The sequence below is a fragment of the Malania oleifera genome, chromosome 6 (genome assembly GCF_029873635.1).
Source record: "Malania oleifera isolate guangnan ecotype guangnan chromosome 6, ASM2987363v1, whole genome shotgun sequence".
Classification (NCBI taxonomy): Eukaryota; Viridiplantae; Streptophyta; class Magnoliopsida; order Santalales; family Ximeniaceae; genus Malania; species Malania oleifera.
This window is the reverse complement of record NC_080422.1, coordinates 61,378,526-61,394,528: the sequence shown is the minus strand read 5'-3', so window position 1 is coordinate 61,394,528 and position 16,003 is coordinate 61,378,526. Positions and strand designations below refer to the sequence as shown.

The window sequence follows — 16,003 nt, the reverse complement described above, 5'->3', positions numbered from 1 at the left end:
TATTAATATGTTGATGATATTGAAACAGTATGGTTCTTGATGCAAACAATAATTCAACACTAATCTTTTCATAAATTTGTAAATTTTTTGTAAGTACAACATTTTCTCAAAAATACTAGCACCATGTCAAAAATAACTATTAGAAGCTCTTAGAGTCAAAGATTATTGAGTTTTTATATCTTTAATTTTATTGAATTTTTTAAGCTAACTCAAATTCTATGAACAAAATTTCAAGGAGATGCCTTTCAATGAGTCGTTTTTTTTTTTTTTTTCCCCTTTCTATAATTGCTTTGGATTTTAGTACACATACTACAAGGAAAACTGTTGCATATGTTTGCAAATCTGCACGTAAAATACATTTTTAAAATCATTCTGCTCGATTTAGGGTGACAACTTTATTAAATCCTACATTCCAACTTGTGACATTTGACAATCATTTTTTTTGGGATGGGTGCCTTCCGCCCGGCAATCACCACTTTTTCAAATTACATATATTTTTCGCACTTAAATTGGAAGCAAAATGGGACCGTGAATTTCTCACATTCCAAGCAGTGGCATCACATTCCATGACACGTTGAAATAAAGGGTAATGGTCATTACTGCTGAAGGCGAGTCTTCCTAGAAGACAGCAACAGCCGAAGATTTCTCAGCTAAAGAAATTCGGTTCTTGGGTCGGTCAAACAACACTTACATAATTGATTTAACATTAGATAATATGATTGGGGCATCATGAGGCAATGTAGATTTATATAAGATCAAACGCTCCTTGTATAATACCAATTCTCTCTACAAGTCATTATGCAAGAAGGAAGAGAGGATTTGCCCATGTACAAAAACGCAGGATGTAACGTGATATGATACAAACCTGCAACCCCGCCCTGAGCATTTTTGCCCATTTTACAAAATGTTGCATTGAATATAATCGATGCTTTAAAGTGTATAACCTAATATCTCAAAGATAGTATACAAAGGATGGCTCACATCAACCGACTTCAATTCCAAGCCAACATTTTTCACAATACATGGTTGGTGCGAAGGGCCAGCTTCATCGCCCCTTGGAGCCATCATGTATACATCTACCGACTTTCCTCTATAATGTACAATTTACGGCTCAAGATCTCCTATCCAACTTCCTTTCGCTAGATCTTTTCTCTTCTGCCTCTCGCCGTCTTTGTTGCCTGGCATTTTAGAAGATAACACATAAAGCACAAGTACATCATAATGACATTCAATGAGTGAGAAGCAAATATAAATGCATCATGACTAGCACTTGCATCCAAAATTTCTAAAATTCAATAGTAATACGATAATCTTATCGACTCCTGCTAACCTAAAGAATATTAATACTATAAGATTATCAACTCCTGCTAACTTAACTTATATTAATCCTTTGAGAGACATAATACACCATTTCATATTCTCTCCTTTAACATTGCTAGATCTGCCTTCATGATTTAACGCAGCCAAATGTTATAACATAAATTATGCAATGCTTGCCTAGGCCATCAGGGTCAAAAGATAATTTCTGTCATAGTTTGCTCACTTTTGAAGATCTCTCACTCACACCTGCACCCACATCCAAACAAACACCCCCCCCCCCCCCCCCCCCCTTTTTTCTTTCCCCAAAGAGCCCATGCATCCATTTAAATGGATGCAAACTCCCTCCTTACTCTGGACATGTCTCAAAATTATGATAATCTATTTGAGGAAAACAAACAAACACCACCAGCCATCGAAGCTAAGATTTGTAGACATATTACTTGATCTTCTGTTTGGATACTTCCGCAACATGATAGTTGTCACAATCCTACGTTGGATGTGTACTAGAAGATCTTGGACTCATAAGGGTGGTTTGTGCTCCAACCATGTGAGGTGCCTTTATAGGATAAAACCATGAGGCTAATGGGCTAAGGCAGACAATACCTCACTAGAGTTAAGCTTGAGACCAGGAATTTAACGATACATGATTTTCTATTTGGTCATTTATATATATGAATACTGTTTTAAATGTCCCCATGTCACTCCTTTCAACCTTATATCGCGATGTCATAAATCAGGGTGGATTCACAATTCTTTATTTAACCAGATTATGCTAGTATAAGCTAAATATTTAATTTTAGATTTGTTGACAGCATTTGCAGTATTCTTATTGATCTTCACTAATTGCAAATGCAACATGACATCAGGGGGGAGAGACAGAGAGAGAGAGAAAGATTCATTAAGAGAACCAAAAATTGAATATCTTCTTCAGTCCCATCTTTAATTGTCAAATCGACGAGTTAAACTGATAATTGAAAAAGAAACCTGTAAGTTATAAAGAATATACTACACATTGAAAAAAAAAATTAAAAAATAAAAAAAGAAACAAAGAAAAAATCCCAAAATTAAAACAATTTATTTAGGAAATCTTTCTTCAACCCCTTCCCATTGACGCTCTGCCCTTTCTTTTTCTTACTCTTTCTTAGATCCAGCCCCAAGTTCTTAGGGATTAACCTCCTCCAAGACCAGTCAATTACAAGGCCTTTTTTCTCCAAAAGATCTTGATCTTCCTTATCATTTGCCTCCAACTGTGGCAGGATGAGATTTGTCCCATGATATCAGTATATCCTGCTTCCTCCTAACCTAACAACTAAAAGTATGTAAATCAATTGCTTCACCTTAAAGATTGGATTTTCTTTCCAACTCTATGTTGGATTCATTGATATGCAAGAGGCATTATCCAAAGAATAATCCAAGTTACAACCATAGTGAACACAATTTTCATCCAAACAATAATCCATTATCAAATATAAAATGGCTGTCAAGATCACTTTCCTCATATGACTCGTCCCCTAATTTTTCATTCACAACCTACACTCCACTTTTACAAATATTCTCTCCAAGGCCACTCTCAGCAGTAGACTGAGACTCCAGAAGCAAAAAACTATCATCATCATTCCTTCATTCCTTTTAAGCATTTTCTATGTGCACAACTTTGCATAAAAAATTTGATAAAATATCTGACACATCAGTTCCAGAATGAATTGCCCTCATGCAACAAGCCTCCTCTTAGAAATTTCAGCCCTATATTGAGAATCACCCCTTACTATTAATACCAGAAAAGCCCTCATGAGGCTACTGTTTAATGCAATCATATTCAACGTGGCCTCCTTGATCTTTATACATAACCCTGCATATCTTCACCTCTAGTCTCTTGCAAGTTGGTGGCATTTTCTGGTAGTATCAAATGTTTATTCAACCTCTATTCACGTGTTCATAAAGTTCAGTCATGCAAAAATTATGCTGAAAACCCTGACATCAAAACACACATCAACTCATGAAGGTAGGTCGTTTGATTAGCCTATAAAAATAAGTGCATCACTCTACACATTTTAAGTATACAATCAGCTTCACCAGGAAACTAGAAATAAATACTCATAAATTATTAGACAGGTGAATTATGTCAAAATCAATCTGGAAAATATTTGCCATGTCAGGCAACACCCATTCCAATAAGGGTGGGATGTAGCTCAATAGACATCCCAAATGTTGGATCATAATCCTGCAAAGGTGCATATAAGGACACTAATAAAATTTTTCAATAAAATTATTAAGAGCACCATAATCACTCAATTAATGTTGATTCAAAAATTAAAATTGCTGTAGTGAAGAAATTCAGATGACTGACTCTAATTCCAAAGAAGTTTTTGTAATAGCCCTGATAACAACAAGATTAACATATTTTGTTGGCCATTCATGAAATTATTTCTTATGACAAGAAAACATGGACTATTAAAAAACTATTTGAGTGCAAATTTTTTTATTGAAATGGAAGACAGCTGCATTGAAGGATTTAGAGAATAATTCAACAATTTGAGCAAGTCCTCCTTCAAGCAATAGAGTCTCACGATTTAAAAGGTGTAGTTTTTCAAGCCTCAAAGGATTTTCAAAGACTTTGGACAACCAGTTACTTATTTTCCTTTCAATGTTTAAGGCTGTAAAGGTTGTGCACATTCAAAGCTCGAGCCAAGTTAGAATCAGTGTCATCTTGGGATCTTAATTTACAGTTAATAGGCCCATAAAATCAAGTTTTAGGTTAGTTTGGGCTGAATTGGAAATGATCAGATGTATTATATATTTTTTTATAGGCCAACTTATCAAGAGTATAAATTCACTGCCAGTAAAGAACGGTTGATAGACCCGTGCACAGACCAAAAATTCTGTTCAGCAAAATTGGTCTTACAGTATCTCTAAATGAAACAAACAATCCAAATTGGCTTCTGCGAACAGGAATATAGGTTGACCAATTGGCCAAAAGACCATTCAACAAATACTTCTCCTTTGCTGACATAATGGCTTGTTTTTGGAAAACCAATATTGGACTGATCTACCAATTTGTTGCAGATTCCTTCACAGAAGCTATTTTCCCAACTCTAACTATTATAGACTTCTCTCTTCTAGGCTAGGGTAATGCTTATCCCCTGTATTTTTTCCTCCTTTCTTCTCTCAATAAATTTCTTTTCTAATAAAAAATTCTAAATAGACCACTCTAAATTAAATTTAGCACCCTTTTTTCTCTTTTTTTCTTTTTTTTTTTTCATTTACTGAGCCTCAGTGACCTTTAAGAGTTCAACAAGCTTTAATTTACACATTCTCATACTATTTCTTGTAAGTTATCAGATGTAAATTCGCATTCCAAGAGTGTTTCTTCTGCAGCCTTTTTGCTGCCCATTATGTAAGTGTGAGTTAAGGGAACTCTTGTTGCAAATTGTGAAGGTGCAGGAGGCACCACGCATGCTTGGGGAACAGAAGGAGCCATGTTTCATGTAGGATGCTTAGTGGAGAAACACTCAAGAAAATGCTCACTGAGGAGAGGGCACATGACCAGAGTAGTGCAAGCAAAAACCCTAGCACACGGAGGAAAGGTACTATGAGCAAATACAAGCCTTGAACAGTTGAAACTAGCATACAGAACTTACGCAAAAGCAGTGTATCCAGCACCAGCATTAGCAGCAGATAAAAGTGCTGCATGTCCACCAACAGCAGATGCAGAATCTTGTCCTGCAGGTGGCACAGGATTCCTTCTATCACCATCCACCTGAAACCAGAAAAAAATGGATAAAGAAATGGTTATTTACTAATTTTGTTTTGCATTGGCAGGACACATGCCCATACAGTAGATGAACACCTTATCCCACTTTGATTTCTTATTCTGTCTTGCATCACGAGACCCCACATCAGCAGCAGTTGGAACTGATGGCAACCCACTAGCAGCCACAGTCGACACACCTGCAAATTAGAGTAATCCATCAAGAAAGCAATGCAGTTAGACATTCTTCCTACCAACTGACAAAACAGGAAACTTCTTCCATAAGTCACCATGTTCTTCTTATGAAGGTTTATTTTGGCCTTTATGCCACAGAGAAAGAAGGATATTATTTACCTGGCATGGGCAAGTTAATTTTTGAAGCTGCCGCAACACTTCCAGGTTGTGATCCTGCAGGAACAAATTCAACTTTTTGATTCTTCTTCTTTTCTTGCTCTCTTCTCTCCATTTCACGCTTCATGTCAACCTCTATTTAAAAAAGGAACAAAATTAAAAATATGAGCAGTTGTTAGGTGGAAACATTCTAGATAATATATGCAGGCAGCCTTGTATGGTTCATCATTAACTTCAGAAAAGGAAAAGTGAAAGAGAGACTGAAGAAGAAAGTGCTAACCACCTATCGCATCATAGTAGTCACTTTTGTCAAACCCATGAGGGTCAAATACATCTTTACTGAAGCACGACCCTATCTGATCAATATCTTGATACCTAACTGCGTGCAGCAAAAAATCAGGATTCCGATAATCCTTCCTATTGCGGACTTCTGCATTGAAGCTCTTTCCAAATCTCTTATATGCAAGGAACTTGTTTATTTTCTCCTGCATTTGAAAAAAGATGAGTGTCAGATAAAAATTCTACACTAAACGCAAAAGATGCATCATGAAAAATAATTCCAAGGAAGTGGTGTCTGTTGGAATTACCGAATTAATTCTGGATGTTTCAAATTAAAAAATATATATGTTTAATAAATATTAATTTAATATACATTAAATTTAATATATTAGTTTTAACGTTTTTAGAATATTAACTATTACTTTAATTATATAAACAGTGATCCAGCTTCATTTCAATATACCAGTTTTCTTCATTGAAAGAACTTTATCTTCTAATCTTTCTTGAGATTTATATTTTTTTAGGTAGCTAAATGACATTACATCTCCTATAGCTTTGGTGTTTGTGAGTGCACACAAAACCGAGTCATCTGAGTAATCCACAAGGTCGTGCGCGTAGTGACTATATGCACCTAGAAATGTTCTCCGTAGGCGCAAAATTGTTTTTAAAGACAGTGGTCCTTCCACACCTAACTCCTAATAAGTATCTTGTTTTTATCTAATATTAATTTTATTAGTAAATATTTTTTTCCTTCTATTATATTTCCGACAATGTTTTCCAAATGGTCAAATAATGAAAGGTAAGCATGAATTATTAAGCTAATAAATATAATATGGATGTACCTAAAAATTTGGCAATATGATTGCTAGTTTCATTTTTGGCCAAGACTATGCATTCACATAAGCCATGTCAAAGACTTAATAAAAATGGATTCACACATGTTTGCACTAAAAATCTAAATCTCTAGGTTCTCAACAGGACTATGGTTGATGTACAGAGACTGAGCTTCATCTTGCAAACATGGAAGGGAGCAAGATACAGATTAAAAGCACAAAACTGTTGATTCCTTAGCAGTTGATTCTCATTGCAGCTGAATTTGTTACAGGCTTTTTATGTCTATTTAGCTCTGCTAAGTTATTTTGGATAACTACGATCATTTAAAAAAGGGGAAAAAAATACTTGATTTTATTTGAATTTTATGATTTAATGTACCTAAGAACCACAACTGATTAGTATTCAGATTTTAATAATTATTCAATTCAGAAACTTCTCTTTCTTACCTGTTTAGCAGATATAGGACTCTTCGCCACGGTTTTGATCCCTATGCCTTCATTTCGATTTATTTAGTATCTCTGGTTACAACCAGGTTTCTAAGTACATCCAATTCTTCTCTATTGTGCATTATGAGACTAAATAAAAATATTTAAGCTCATCTTACTCATATGTAGGAACAAACTAAACATGATAACATATATCTTAGCCTCAATCTAGCACCAGTGGAAATTTTCTGAAAATTGAACAATGAACTCCCTCCCTCCCCCTCGCTCCATGATTGCACTTTTCAAGAGCGAAAAGAGAGAAAGAGATCACCAAAATACAATTCAGATAGAAGGTAATCTGGGATTAGAATATATAGGCTAAAGGAAGGTGGTGGGACAGCGAACACAGGCAGTGAGCTGTGGACAAGGGTTGTGAGGGTGAACATTAGATGGAGAAAAAAAAAATGACGTTATAAATCAAAGAAAAGCAAGGTGAGCTTGAGTGCAATGGCATTTTATCATCAGATGAATTTTGCAAAGAATACAGTTGTGAATTGGACATTTGGACAGACCATTGGATTTCTGTGGATCACACCTTCCATGTATCAGAGACACCTATTATAAGTCTGGAAGAGTTACAATTTTTGAGAAACAATTTAATGAAGAAGCAGTTAGTTGTCAAGTTGGTCAAAAGGGAGTAGTATTTTTTACCTGCACCAATTTCTCTAGAAAGAAGGTTAATGAAAAAAGATATTGAAACACAAACTAATGGCTAAGATGTACATGTGGCTGTGTGCACCCAGAGGGCTAGCAGTTAGATTTGATTACGAAAAAAGCAACATGATGAAAGATTCTTGAATGCTCTATAAACTATGATGGAAAGGGTTTGAAAAGGGGATCCTTGAATTAGTTGCTCAACAGTTTTTATTATTTTGAATTTTTGTAGTTTTTTCTTCCTTCTCCAATTTTTAATTATTTCCTCATTCAGATTGTATTTCTTTCCTCTCTTCTCTCAATAAATTTCTCCAATTATTACAAGAGGCCCTAACTTAATGAGACGAAAACCGAAGTTTACTCTTCTTCAGGTCATGATATAAATGTCTTCATCAAGTACATCCCATTAAGCAGAACTGTCTTTATTCATAGTGTTAAGGTGGTCCAAAATACAAGAAATTCCAAAGGGGTGGACTTGGGTTTGGCAGCATAATGGCAACACTGTTGACGGGCACAACTACGTTATTGCTCAGATTGTTCAATGGCAGTCAACTTTGTAAAATCACAAGGGCTCTCTAGCAAAGGAGGCTTCTCTCATAAAAGGGTTCTCTCGCAAAGGAGGCCTCTCTCATAAATAAGCATGGGATCTCATATTTCAATAATATTAATGACCATTGATAATTATCAGAAGGGCCAGGGTGGCTCCCAAAAGGGTTCCTAAGTTATCAGCAGACAAGTATTGATGATTCAAGGATTAAGGGTGATAGCTCCCAGGAGGTTGTGGGATTAAGGGCAATTCAGTTAAGGTTCAAGAATCACAGGATTTTGTCACCTTCTTTTAGACGTATTCTTTCGGGATGTTGGGGGGTACTTCACTGTCCAATCTTCAAATGGATTGGGGGTGGCATTAGCGTAGTTAGTTGAATTGTGAAGAATGTCCTATCCTCCATCTACCACACTATGCTTTAGTTTCTTTTTTTGATCAGTAAAAAAAGTATATTTTAGAAGGGCATCAAGGGAATGCCAAACCAAAGTACAAGAAATCAAGCACCCTGAAGGGTGTTAGAAAGATCAAAAATTACAGTAAACTCATTTTCTACTAGTCCACTATACCAACTACTAACTACAGTAAACAATTGCTCTTTGCTAAACTAAACCATCAATCTTGAATTTTTGAACTCTTTTCTGTTCTCTTTCCATACACATCATAAAAATGCGAGAGGAATGAGAGAAAGAATTACTCTTTTCCTTTGTTGCCCGAATCCCTCTCCAAGCCCAGAGCTTCCCTTTAACAGATCTAGCCATAACCCACCTTTGCCCGATAAGAGTCAGCCAGATTCCAAAGATTTCTAGTCCAGGGGCAATGGAGGAGGGTATGGTCTACTGATTCAGCCTGCACCATGCAAAGGGCGCATCTGTTGGCAATAGAGAACCCCCTACTCTGCAAGTTGTCCAAGGTCAAGATCTTACCATGAGCTGCTTTCCAGGAAAAAAATGCAACCTTATTTGGGGCAGCTGTCTTCCATAGTAGAGACCAAGGGGACCAATGTTGATTCTCCCAAATAAAAAGTTTCTTGTAAAAAGATCTAATAGTGAAGACCCCCTCCTTGTCCAAGGACCAAACAGGAAATTCATGAGTGTTTTGAGGCTGGATCTTGTAAAGATGGCTGTAGAAATCAGCATGCTGGTGCAGTTCCCAATCTTCCACATTTCTATGAAAAGGGATATTCCAAAAAAAAAAAACCCTGAATTGATGCTTGAAGTGTCGACTAATGCAAGCATCTCTATCACAAGCTATGTTGTAGTGGCCGGAAATGAGACACTAAGAGCCTCTGAATAAATCCACACATCATGCCAAAAATAAATGTTGTCTTCATCCCCCCACCTGAAAGAGAAAAAGTCATTCCAGCCTTTCTTAATGTATTTCCACACCCCTACGCCATATGGTCCTCTACCAGCCGAGGAGAACAACTCATTGTGCTCAAGCCCATATTTCATTGCAACAATTTTCCACCAAGGTGATCCTTCTCAGTCATGAATCTCCAAAACCATTTTCCAAGAAGGGATTTATTGACAAATGCAAAGGGACTTTAAACCCAAGTCTCCTGAACTGATTGGCTGTTTCACCAAGCCCTATTTGACTAGGTGGAATTTGAATTCTGCCCACAAGTTCCCCAAAAGGAACCTCCTTTGAATCCTTTCCAATATTTTGGCAACAGAAATTGGGAGTGGGAGAGGAGACATGAAGAAAACCGGAAGGTTCATCAAGATGCTTTTAATATGAGTCTCCCTCCAATTGTGAAGAATTTCCTTTTCCATCCTACTAGCCTTTTCTCAAACTTCTCAATGATGGGGTCCCAAACTCTTTTATCTTTAAATCTTACTCCAAGAGGTAACCCGAGGTAGCTGATAGGGAAGGATCCTAATTTGCACCCCAAGAGACCTGCAAGGAGAGATCCTCCTGAACTGTCACCAATCGGAATGATTTAGCTTTTCTCAAGATTGACTTTCAAGCCTGAAACAGCCTCGAACGCTACTGAAATGCAACACAAATTTAGAATGTATAGAGGATCATCCTCACAAAAAATGATGGCGTCATATGCAAACAAAAGGTGAGAGACCTCCAAAGATCTTCCATTACTGCCGACTCTAAGACCTTTAAGGAGACCTCTATCAGAGGCTTTTTCCAACATGAGGCTCAGCACTTCCATCACCATAATGTATAAGAAGGGAGACAAAGGATCCCCTCGTCTCAAACCTCCAGAGGAGCAAAGAAGTCAGAGGGGCATCCATTTATAAGCACTAAGAGGCTTGGAGTACTTATGCAATGGGTGATCAAACCATGGTTTTAAAACCTAGTGAAGCCACCGGGTCCGTCCAACCAGTCCGACCAGTGGTCGAACCAGTAGTTGAACTGGTAATGTCTATACAGTATAATATGCAATATGTATATATAGGCATATATACAGTATAATATATATAATATACAGTATAATACTAGGCATATATATATATATATATATATATATGCCTAGTATTATATGCAATAATATTTTATGGCAAAAATAATATTACACCACATACATAAATATTATAAAGACGTTAATTGTAATCTCACACATTAGTTCATTGAAAGTCAAAAAATAATGACTACTGGCCATCTTATTTAAAATTTTGAATTACTTTTCTTGTTTTCAAAAAATATTCTTTATAATTTATTATAATTTTTTATCCAAAAAAATATCAGCTGAAATTGGTGTATTTGTCGTCCTTGCACGTGGCTATTTTATTATTTTATTTATTTGTTATTTTATTGGAAGAAGATAGAATTTATTAGCTTGGGAAAAGTAACTTGAACACACAATAGTTAAAATGTGCTCCATCATTTAATGTAGCCAACAAATCAGTGCAGGGGCAGGACATATGATACTCTCTCTCCCCCATGCGTCTTGGGTTCAAGTAAAGCCCTACACTTCTCTAAACATTGTTTTTTTTTTAAAGCAAAGGACCAGGTTGACCCACCTTGGCACCTTCAACCCCTATTTAGACCAATTATGGCCGGTTTGGACCAATTTGACCAAGTCTATCCCAATTCAACACATTTCCAGTTCTGGTGAGCTAACCAGACCGGCCTAGTGATTGATTCCAATTGAACTAGGTCGAACCAACCAGTCCAGTCCAAGTTTTCAAACCATGGATCCAACTACACCATCACTCCTTGAAACCCGTCTTTCTAATAATACAAAGAATAAAGTTCTGGTTGACGCAATCAAAAGATTTCTCCATATCTAGTTAACACACTACACCACACCACTTCTCCTTCCTCTATGATAGGTATCCGCCACCTTATTAGCGATGAAGGTTGCATCCATGATTTGTCTTCCGGCTACAAAGGCATGAGTGATGCTCGATAACTTCTGAAATGGTTCTTTTGATCATTTTAGCAAGGGGGGCTTTAACAATAATCTCATACATATTCCCACTAGGCTGATTGGGAGAAAGAAAGTCTTCGATGTTAAAAGCCCATATTTATTTGAAATCAGAGGAAAAAACAAGGCGTTAATGTTGCGCAAGAATCTACCTAATCTAAAAAGTCCTCAAAAGTGTCAATAAGGTCTTGTTTGAAAGTGTCCCAATTAGACTAAATAAGGATAAGGAGAAACCATCAGGGTCAGGTGCTTTATCACGATCGCAATCTTTGATAGCTTAGAGGATTTCAGTTTCTTCAAAGGGTCTCTCTAGCCACTCCGCAGTAGAGGGACCAAGCGATTTAAAATTAATTCCATCCACAATAGGTTATCAGAAAGGTGAAAGGGCTTCAATTAAGATTGCTAAAGGGTTGTTTAGTGGCTCTAGGAATAAAGAAATTTAAGAATTGGGTGGAATGAAAAATAGGGGTGATGATTCATATGTGAGGCTTGAGTTTCACAGTGACTTTGCATGTGATAGTGGTTTATTATTAGATCAAAATGTGATGAGTACATAGTTAACAGAAAGCACTAAAACCATAGCTAACCACGTACTGGTTCAAAAGTTCCAAAATGTGCTACGTTTTTGTTCCAAAACACTAAATCTAATGCTACAAATATTTAATTTAGTAGAAAATCTCGTCAAGATTTAGGAACACCTCAACCTCTCCAAAATATACAATTGCCATTACAAGGTTACACTTTTTTTCACCAATGTATCTAATTTTAAGTATACCCGTAACATTCTACATTTTAGAGCATGTGCAGCTCTATGATCCCATTCCTACCCCACAACCCAAAATGTTCCATGTTCTAGGTAACATTGGTTCAATATGATTGTAATCCTTCAATTGGATGATGATTCTCATGCATCACAATGTTTGACACCTCAAATGGTAGATATTGAGGGGGGGGTTTAAAGTTTAAATTTTTAATGCCAAGGGAAATACTTTAACAAGTATTAATGGACTAGTAAAGAGTAAACAAGAAAATGATCCCAAATTGCCTAGAGACGGACGTCCCTCCCCTTTGGGTCTACTGAATCAGCCAGCTAACAAGATGATCTCTAAAGCATATACTTACTCCCAGCCACAAAAGTCCCTCATCAACTAGTGTAATCTATGAACCACCCTAACAAGACTTCTTTTTTTTTTTAAGAAAAATAAGAATTTTACTCATAGATTAAAAATTCACAACCAGAAGAATAAGACATCTCCTTATAAAAGACTGGAAAAATCCAAACAAACAACAGAGAAAAATAAAACCAGCGCAATCTTACATATGCATATCTAAAAAGCTCACCCTCTTTCTGATGACCCACACATGAAAGAGAAGCCAAATAATGCAAAGAACACACTTTTCCAGAGCGCAGCCCTTTCCTTTTTGTTGCCCTTTTTGTTTCCAAAACCAACAAAAAGGAACTAGCAAAAAAGTCCTCCTCTGACTCTGAACTCACCCAACATTCACCAAACAAACCAAATAACTTATTCACTCTCACAGCAATTTGAAAAGCAATAGGCAGTAGTAATACAGGGTGGGTAGAAGAAAGATGGGCATGAATAAGAGTAATCAGCCCTCAAGAATGAAAAATCCTCCTTTCCACTCATCCTACTTTCTGGCAACTCTCTCAAAACCAGGTTTGGAAAAGTATCAGTAGAGGGGTTATCACCTACAGGAGCGCCTCAAAAAGGCCTGAGGTTGTTCCAATACCCACAATGCCAATCTTAGAGAAATTAATCCTACGACCTAACACTTTTTCAAAGACCTGCAAATTAATTAACATATTGGAAAGGTTACCCATATCCTCCAAGAGAAAGAGAAGCGTGTCATCAGAAAATTGCAAATGTGATATGTGTAAGCCCCTATGGCCCAGCTTGATCTCTTCCACCAAGCCTCTATCAACCCCCTATCAATCATTCTACTCAGAACATCAACTATGACAGTGAAAAGGAAGGAGGAAAGAGGATCACCCTGCCTTAAGCCCCTAGAGGCACTAAACCAGGGTTTAGCCTCCCTGTCCAGCAGAATAGAGAACACCACTAATGAATGTCACCCCGTAATCCATTTCCTCCATCTCACATCAAAACCTTTTTTATCCTGAATGTCACCCCTTAATCCATTTCCTCCATCTCACATCAAAACCTTTTTTATCCTGAATGTCACCCCTTAATCCATTTCCTCCATCTCACATCAAAACCTTTTCTGTGCTGCATTCTATCCAAGAAATCCAACTAACATGGTCATAAGCTTTTTCAATATCCAATTTCAAATTCATGCCCTCTGTTTCTTCCAACAACATCTTCAACAAGCATCTAAAACTTATCACCAATGAACACACTCTACCGATGCATAACAGTATCCAAAGACACAAGACTATCCCTTAGATAACACTTTGAGAAGGATCTTATACACACTGCTCACCACAGTAATTGGTCTAAACTTGACTCTAGAAGCAAAATCTTTTTTAGGCACCAAGGAAATGAATGTGGAATTAGTGCTCTACCAACAATCTGATTATGAAAAAAACTGATGAAAAAATTTAAGAAAATCATCCTTCAAAAAATCCTATTATTGAATTAGTTTTTTCTTTTATTGCCTATATGAGATAAGTTAGCATAAAAAAAAAACTCGAACTTGCACTTTGCCTATGTAACACAAATTATCTTTGTACACACAGTTGGTTCCAAGCTTGGATAAAGGAGCAGGGTTGCATTGGGCAGCTAATAACCAGCGTAAAACTTGTCAGATCCTTATATCATGAATGTTACCAAATCCACCCGGGTCAAGGGAATACCCCAAATCAATATAACTAGGATTAGATTAGCAACTTGGAATATAGAGACACAAGCAAAAGTATGGAAACAGTGGAAATAATGTTTAGAAGCAAAATTAACTTAATTTGCCTTCAAGAGATTGAAATGGGTAAAAGAAAGCTAGAGAAATTGAAAAGCTAAGATTTAAACTTTGGTACACTAGAAAATAGAAACATAAAAATAGGGTAGGAATCATTGTAAACAAAGGCCTAAAAGATAATGTAGTAGATGTTAAGAGAACAGGGGATAGGATCATTAAAATCAAGATAGCTCTAGGCCGAGAGATAGTAAATGTCATTAGTGTGCATGCTCACCAAACAAGCTTAACAAAAAACTTTAAAATACAATTTTGGAAAGATATGGATAGTATTTTAAGGGGATACAAACGTCTAAAAATACATTCATAGGAGCTTATTTGAATGAACATATTGGAAAAGATAATATAGGTGAGAGGATACATGGATTTGGAGATAAAAATGAGGCCAGTGATACAGTTTAAGATTTTGTAATGTCTTACAATTTGGTCATATTGAATATTTGCTTTTATAAGAAAAGAAGAACACTTACTAACTCTCAAGAGTTGGCAAAATAAAGGCCATATTGATTTCTTCTTAACTAGAAAGGGCGACCGTCTATCTTGTAAGAATTGTAAAGTTATTCTAAGTAAACGTTTGACCACACAACATATAGGTCAGAGCTTAAAGCAAGAAAATATAGTAAAATTCAAAAATAAAATGATCAAAGAATGTGTTTGGACAATACGGGGTAAGGTAAATGCTAATACTGTTTTGAATAGGATGGTTAACTCTATCATAAAGATAACAGAAGAGATTTTTGGTGAGTGCAAAAGAAGATACTTCGATAGTAATGAAAGTTGGTGTGGGATCAAGAAGTCCAAAAAGTTGTTAAGAAAAAAAGAAACTAGTATAAAACGTCACAAAGTTGTATAAATATAGAAAACTTTGAAAAGTATAAAGAGGCAAGAATAAAATGCAAAACAAGTCATTGGTGAGGCTAAACATAGAGCTTATGATGCTTTATACACTAGACTAGATGCAAAAGAAGAAGAAAGAGACATTTATAAACTTGCTAGATCTAGAGAAATAAAATGCAAAGATTTAGCTAAAGTAAAATGCATAGAGGACAAGAATGATAACGTCTTAACTAACGAAGAAGACATAAAAGAGAAGTGATGAAGATACTTTGATAAGTTGTTTAATGAAAACCAAAATGAAAGCTTGAATTTGGAAGTGAAAAATGAGGAAAAGACTAAAAATCCGAGATTCATTTCGCAAAATTAGAGTCCTTGAAGTTAAGATGGCTTTAAAAAATATGAGATATGGGAAACATATAGGACCACATAACATACCAATTGAAGTTTGGAAATGTTTAGGGGATAAAAAGAAGTATATGGTTAACTAATCTATTCAACACTATTATAAAAACAAAAAAAATGCTAGAGGAATGAAGTAAAAGCACATAAATACCTTTATACAAAAACAAAAGTGATATTCAAAATTGTAATAACTAATGCCGAATTAGGATTATAAG

At 36.1% G+C, this 16,003-nt stretch overlaps 1 protein-coding gene across 8 annotated transcripts in view; it reads right to left on the bottom strand.

Moving 5' to 3' along the window:
• Positions 1–730: 730 nt before the first annotated feature.
• Positions 731–16,003, bottom strand: part of LOC131158282 (uncharacterized) — a 50,844-nt gene continuing 35,571 nt past the window's right edge. For 4 of the 8 annotated variants that reach the window (XM_058113032.1, XM_058113034.1, XM_058113033.1 and 1 more), the window contains exons 5-9: positions 5,700–5,904; positions 5,423–5,554; positions 5,168–5,268; positions 4,959–5,077; positions 731–1,178 (exon numbers count right to left, since the gene is read on the bottom strand). In XM_058113032.1, the coding sequence (XP_057969015.1) occupies positions 1,112–1,178; positions 4,959–5,077; positions 5,168–5,268; positions 5,423–5,554; positions 5,700–5,904 (624 nt within the window). In that variant the 3' untranslated portion in view covers positions 731–1,111. The remainder of the gene's footprint in view (positions 1,179–4,958; positions 5,078–5,167; positions 5,269–5,422; positions 5,555–5,699; positions 5,905–16,003) is intronic. The other 4 variants (XM_058113036.1, XM_058113039.1, XM_058113037.1 and 1 more) reach the window with 1 other exon arrangement.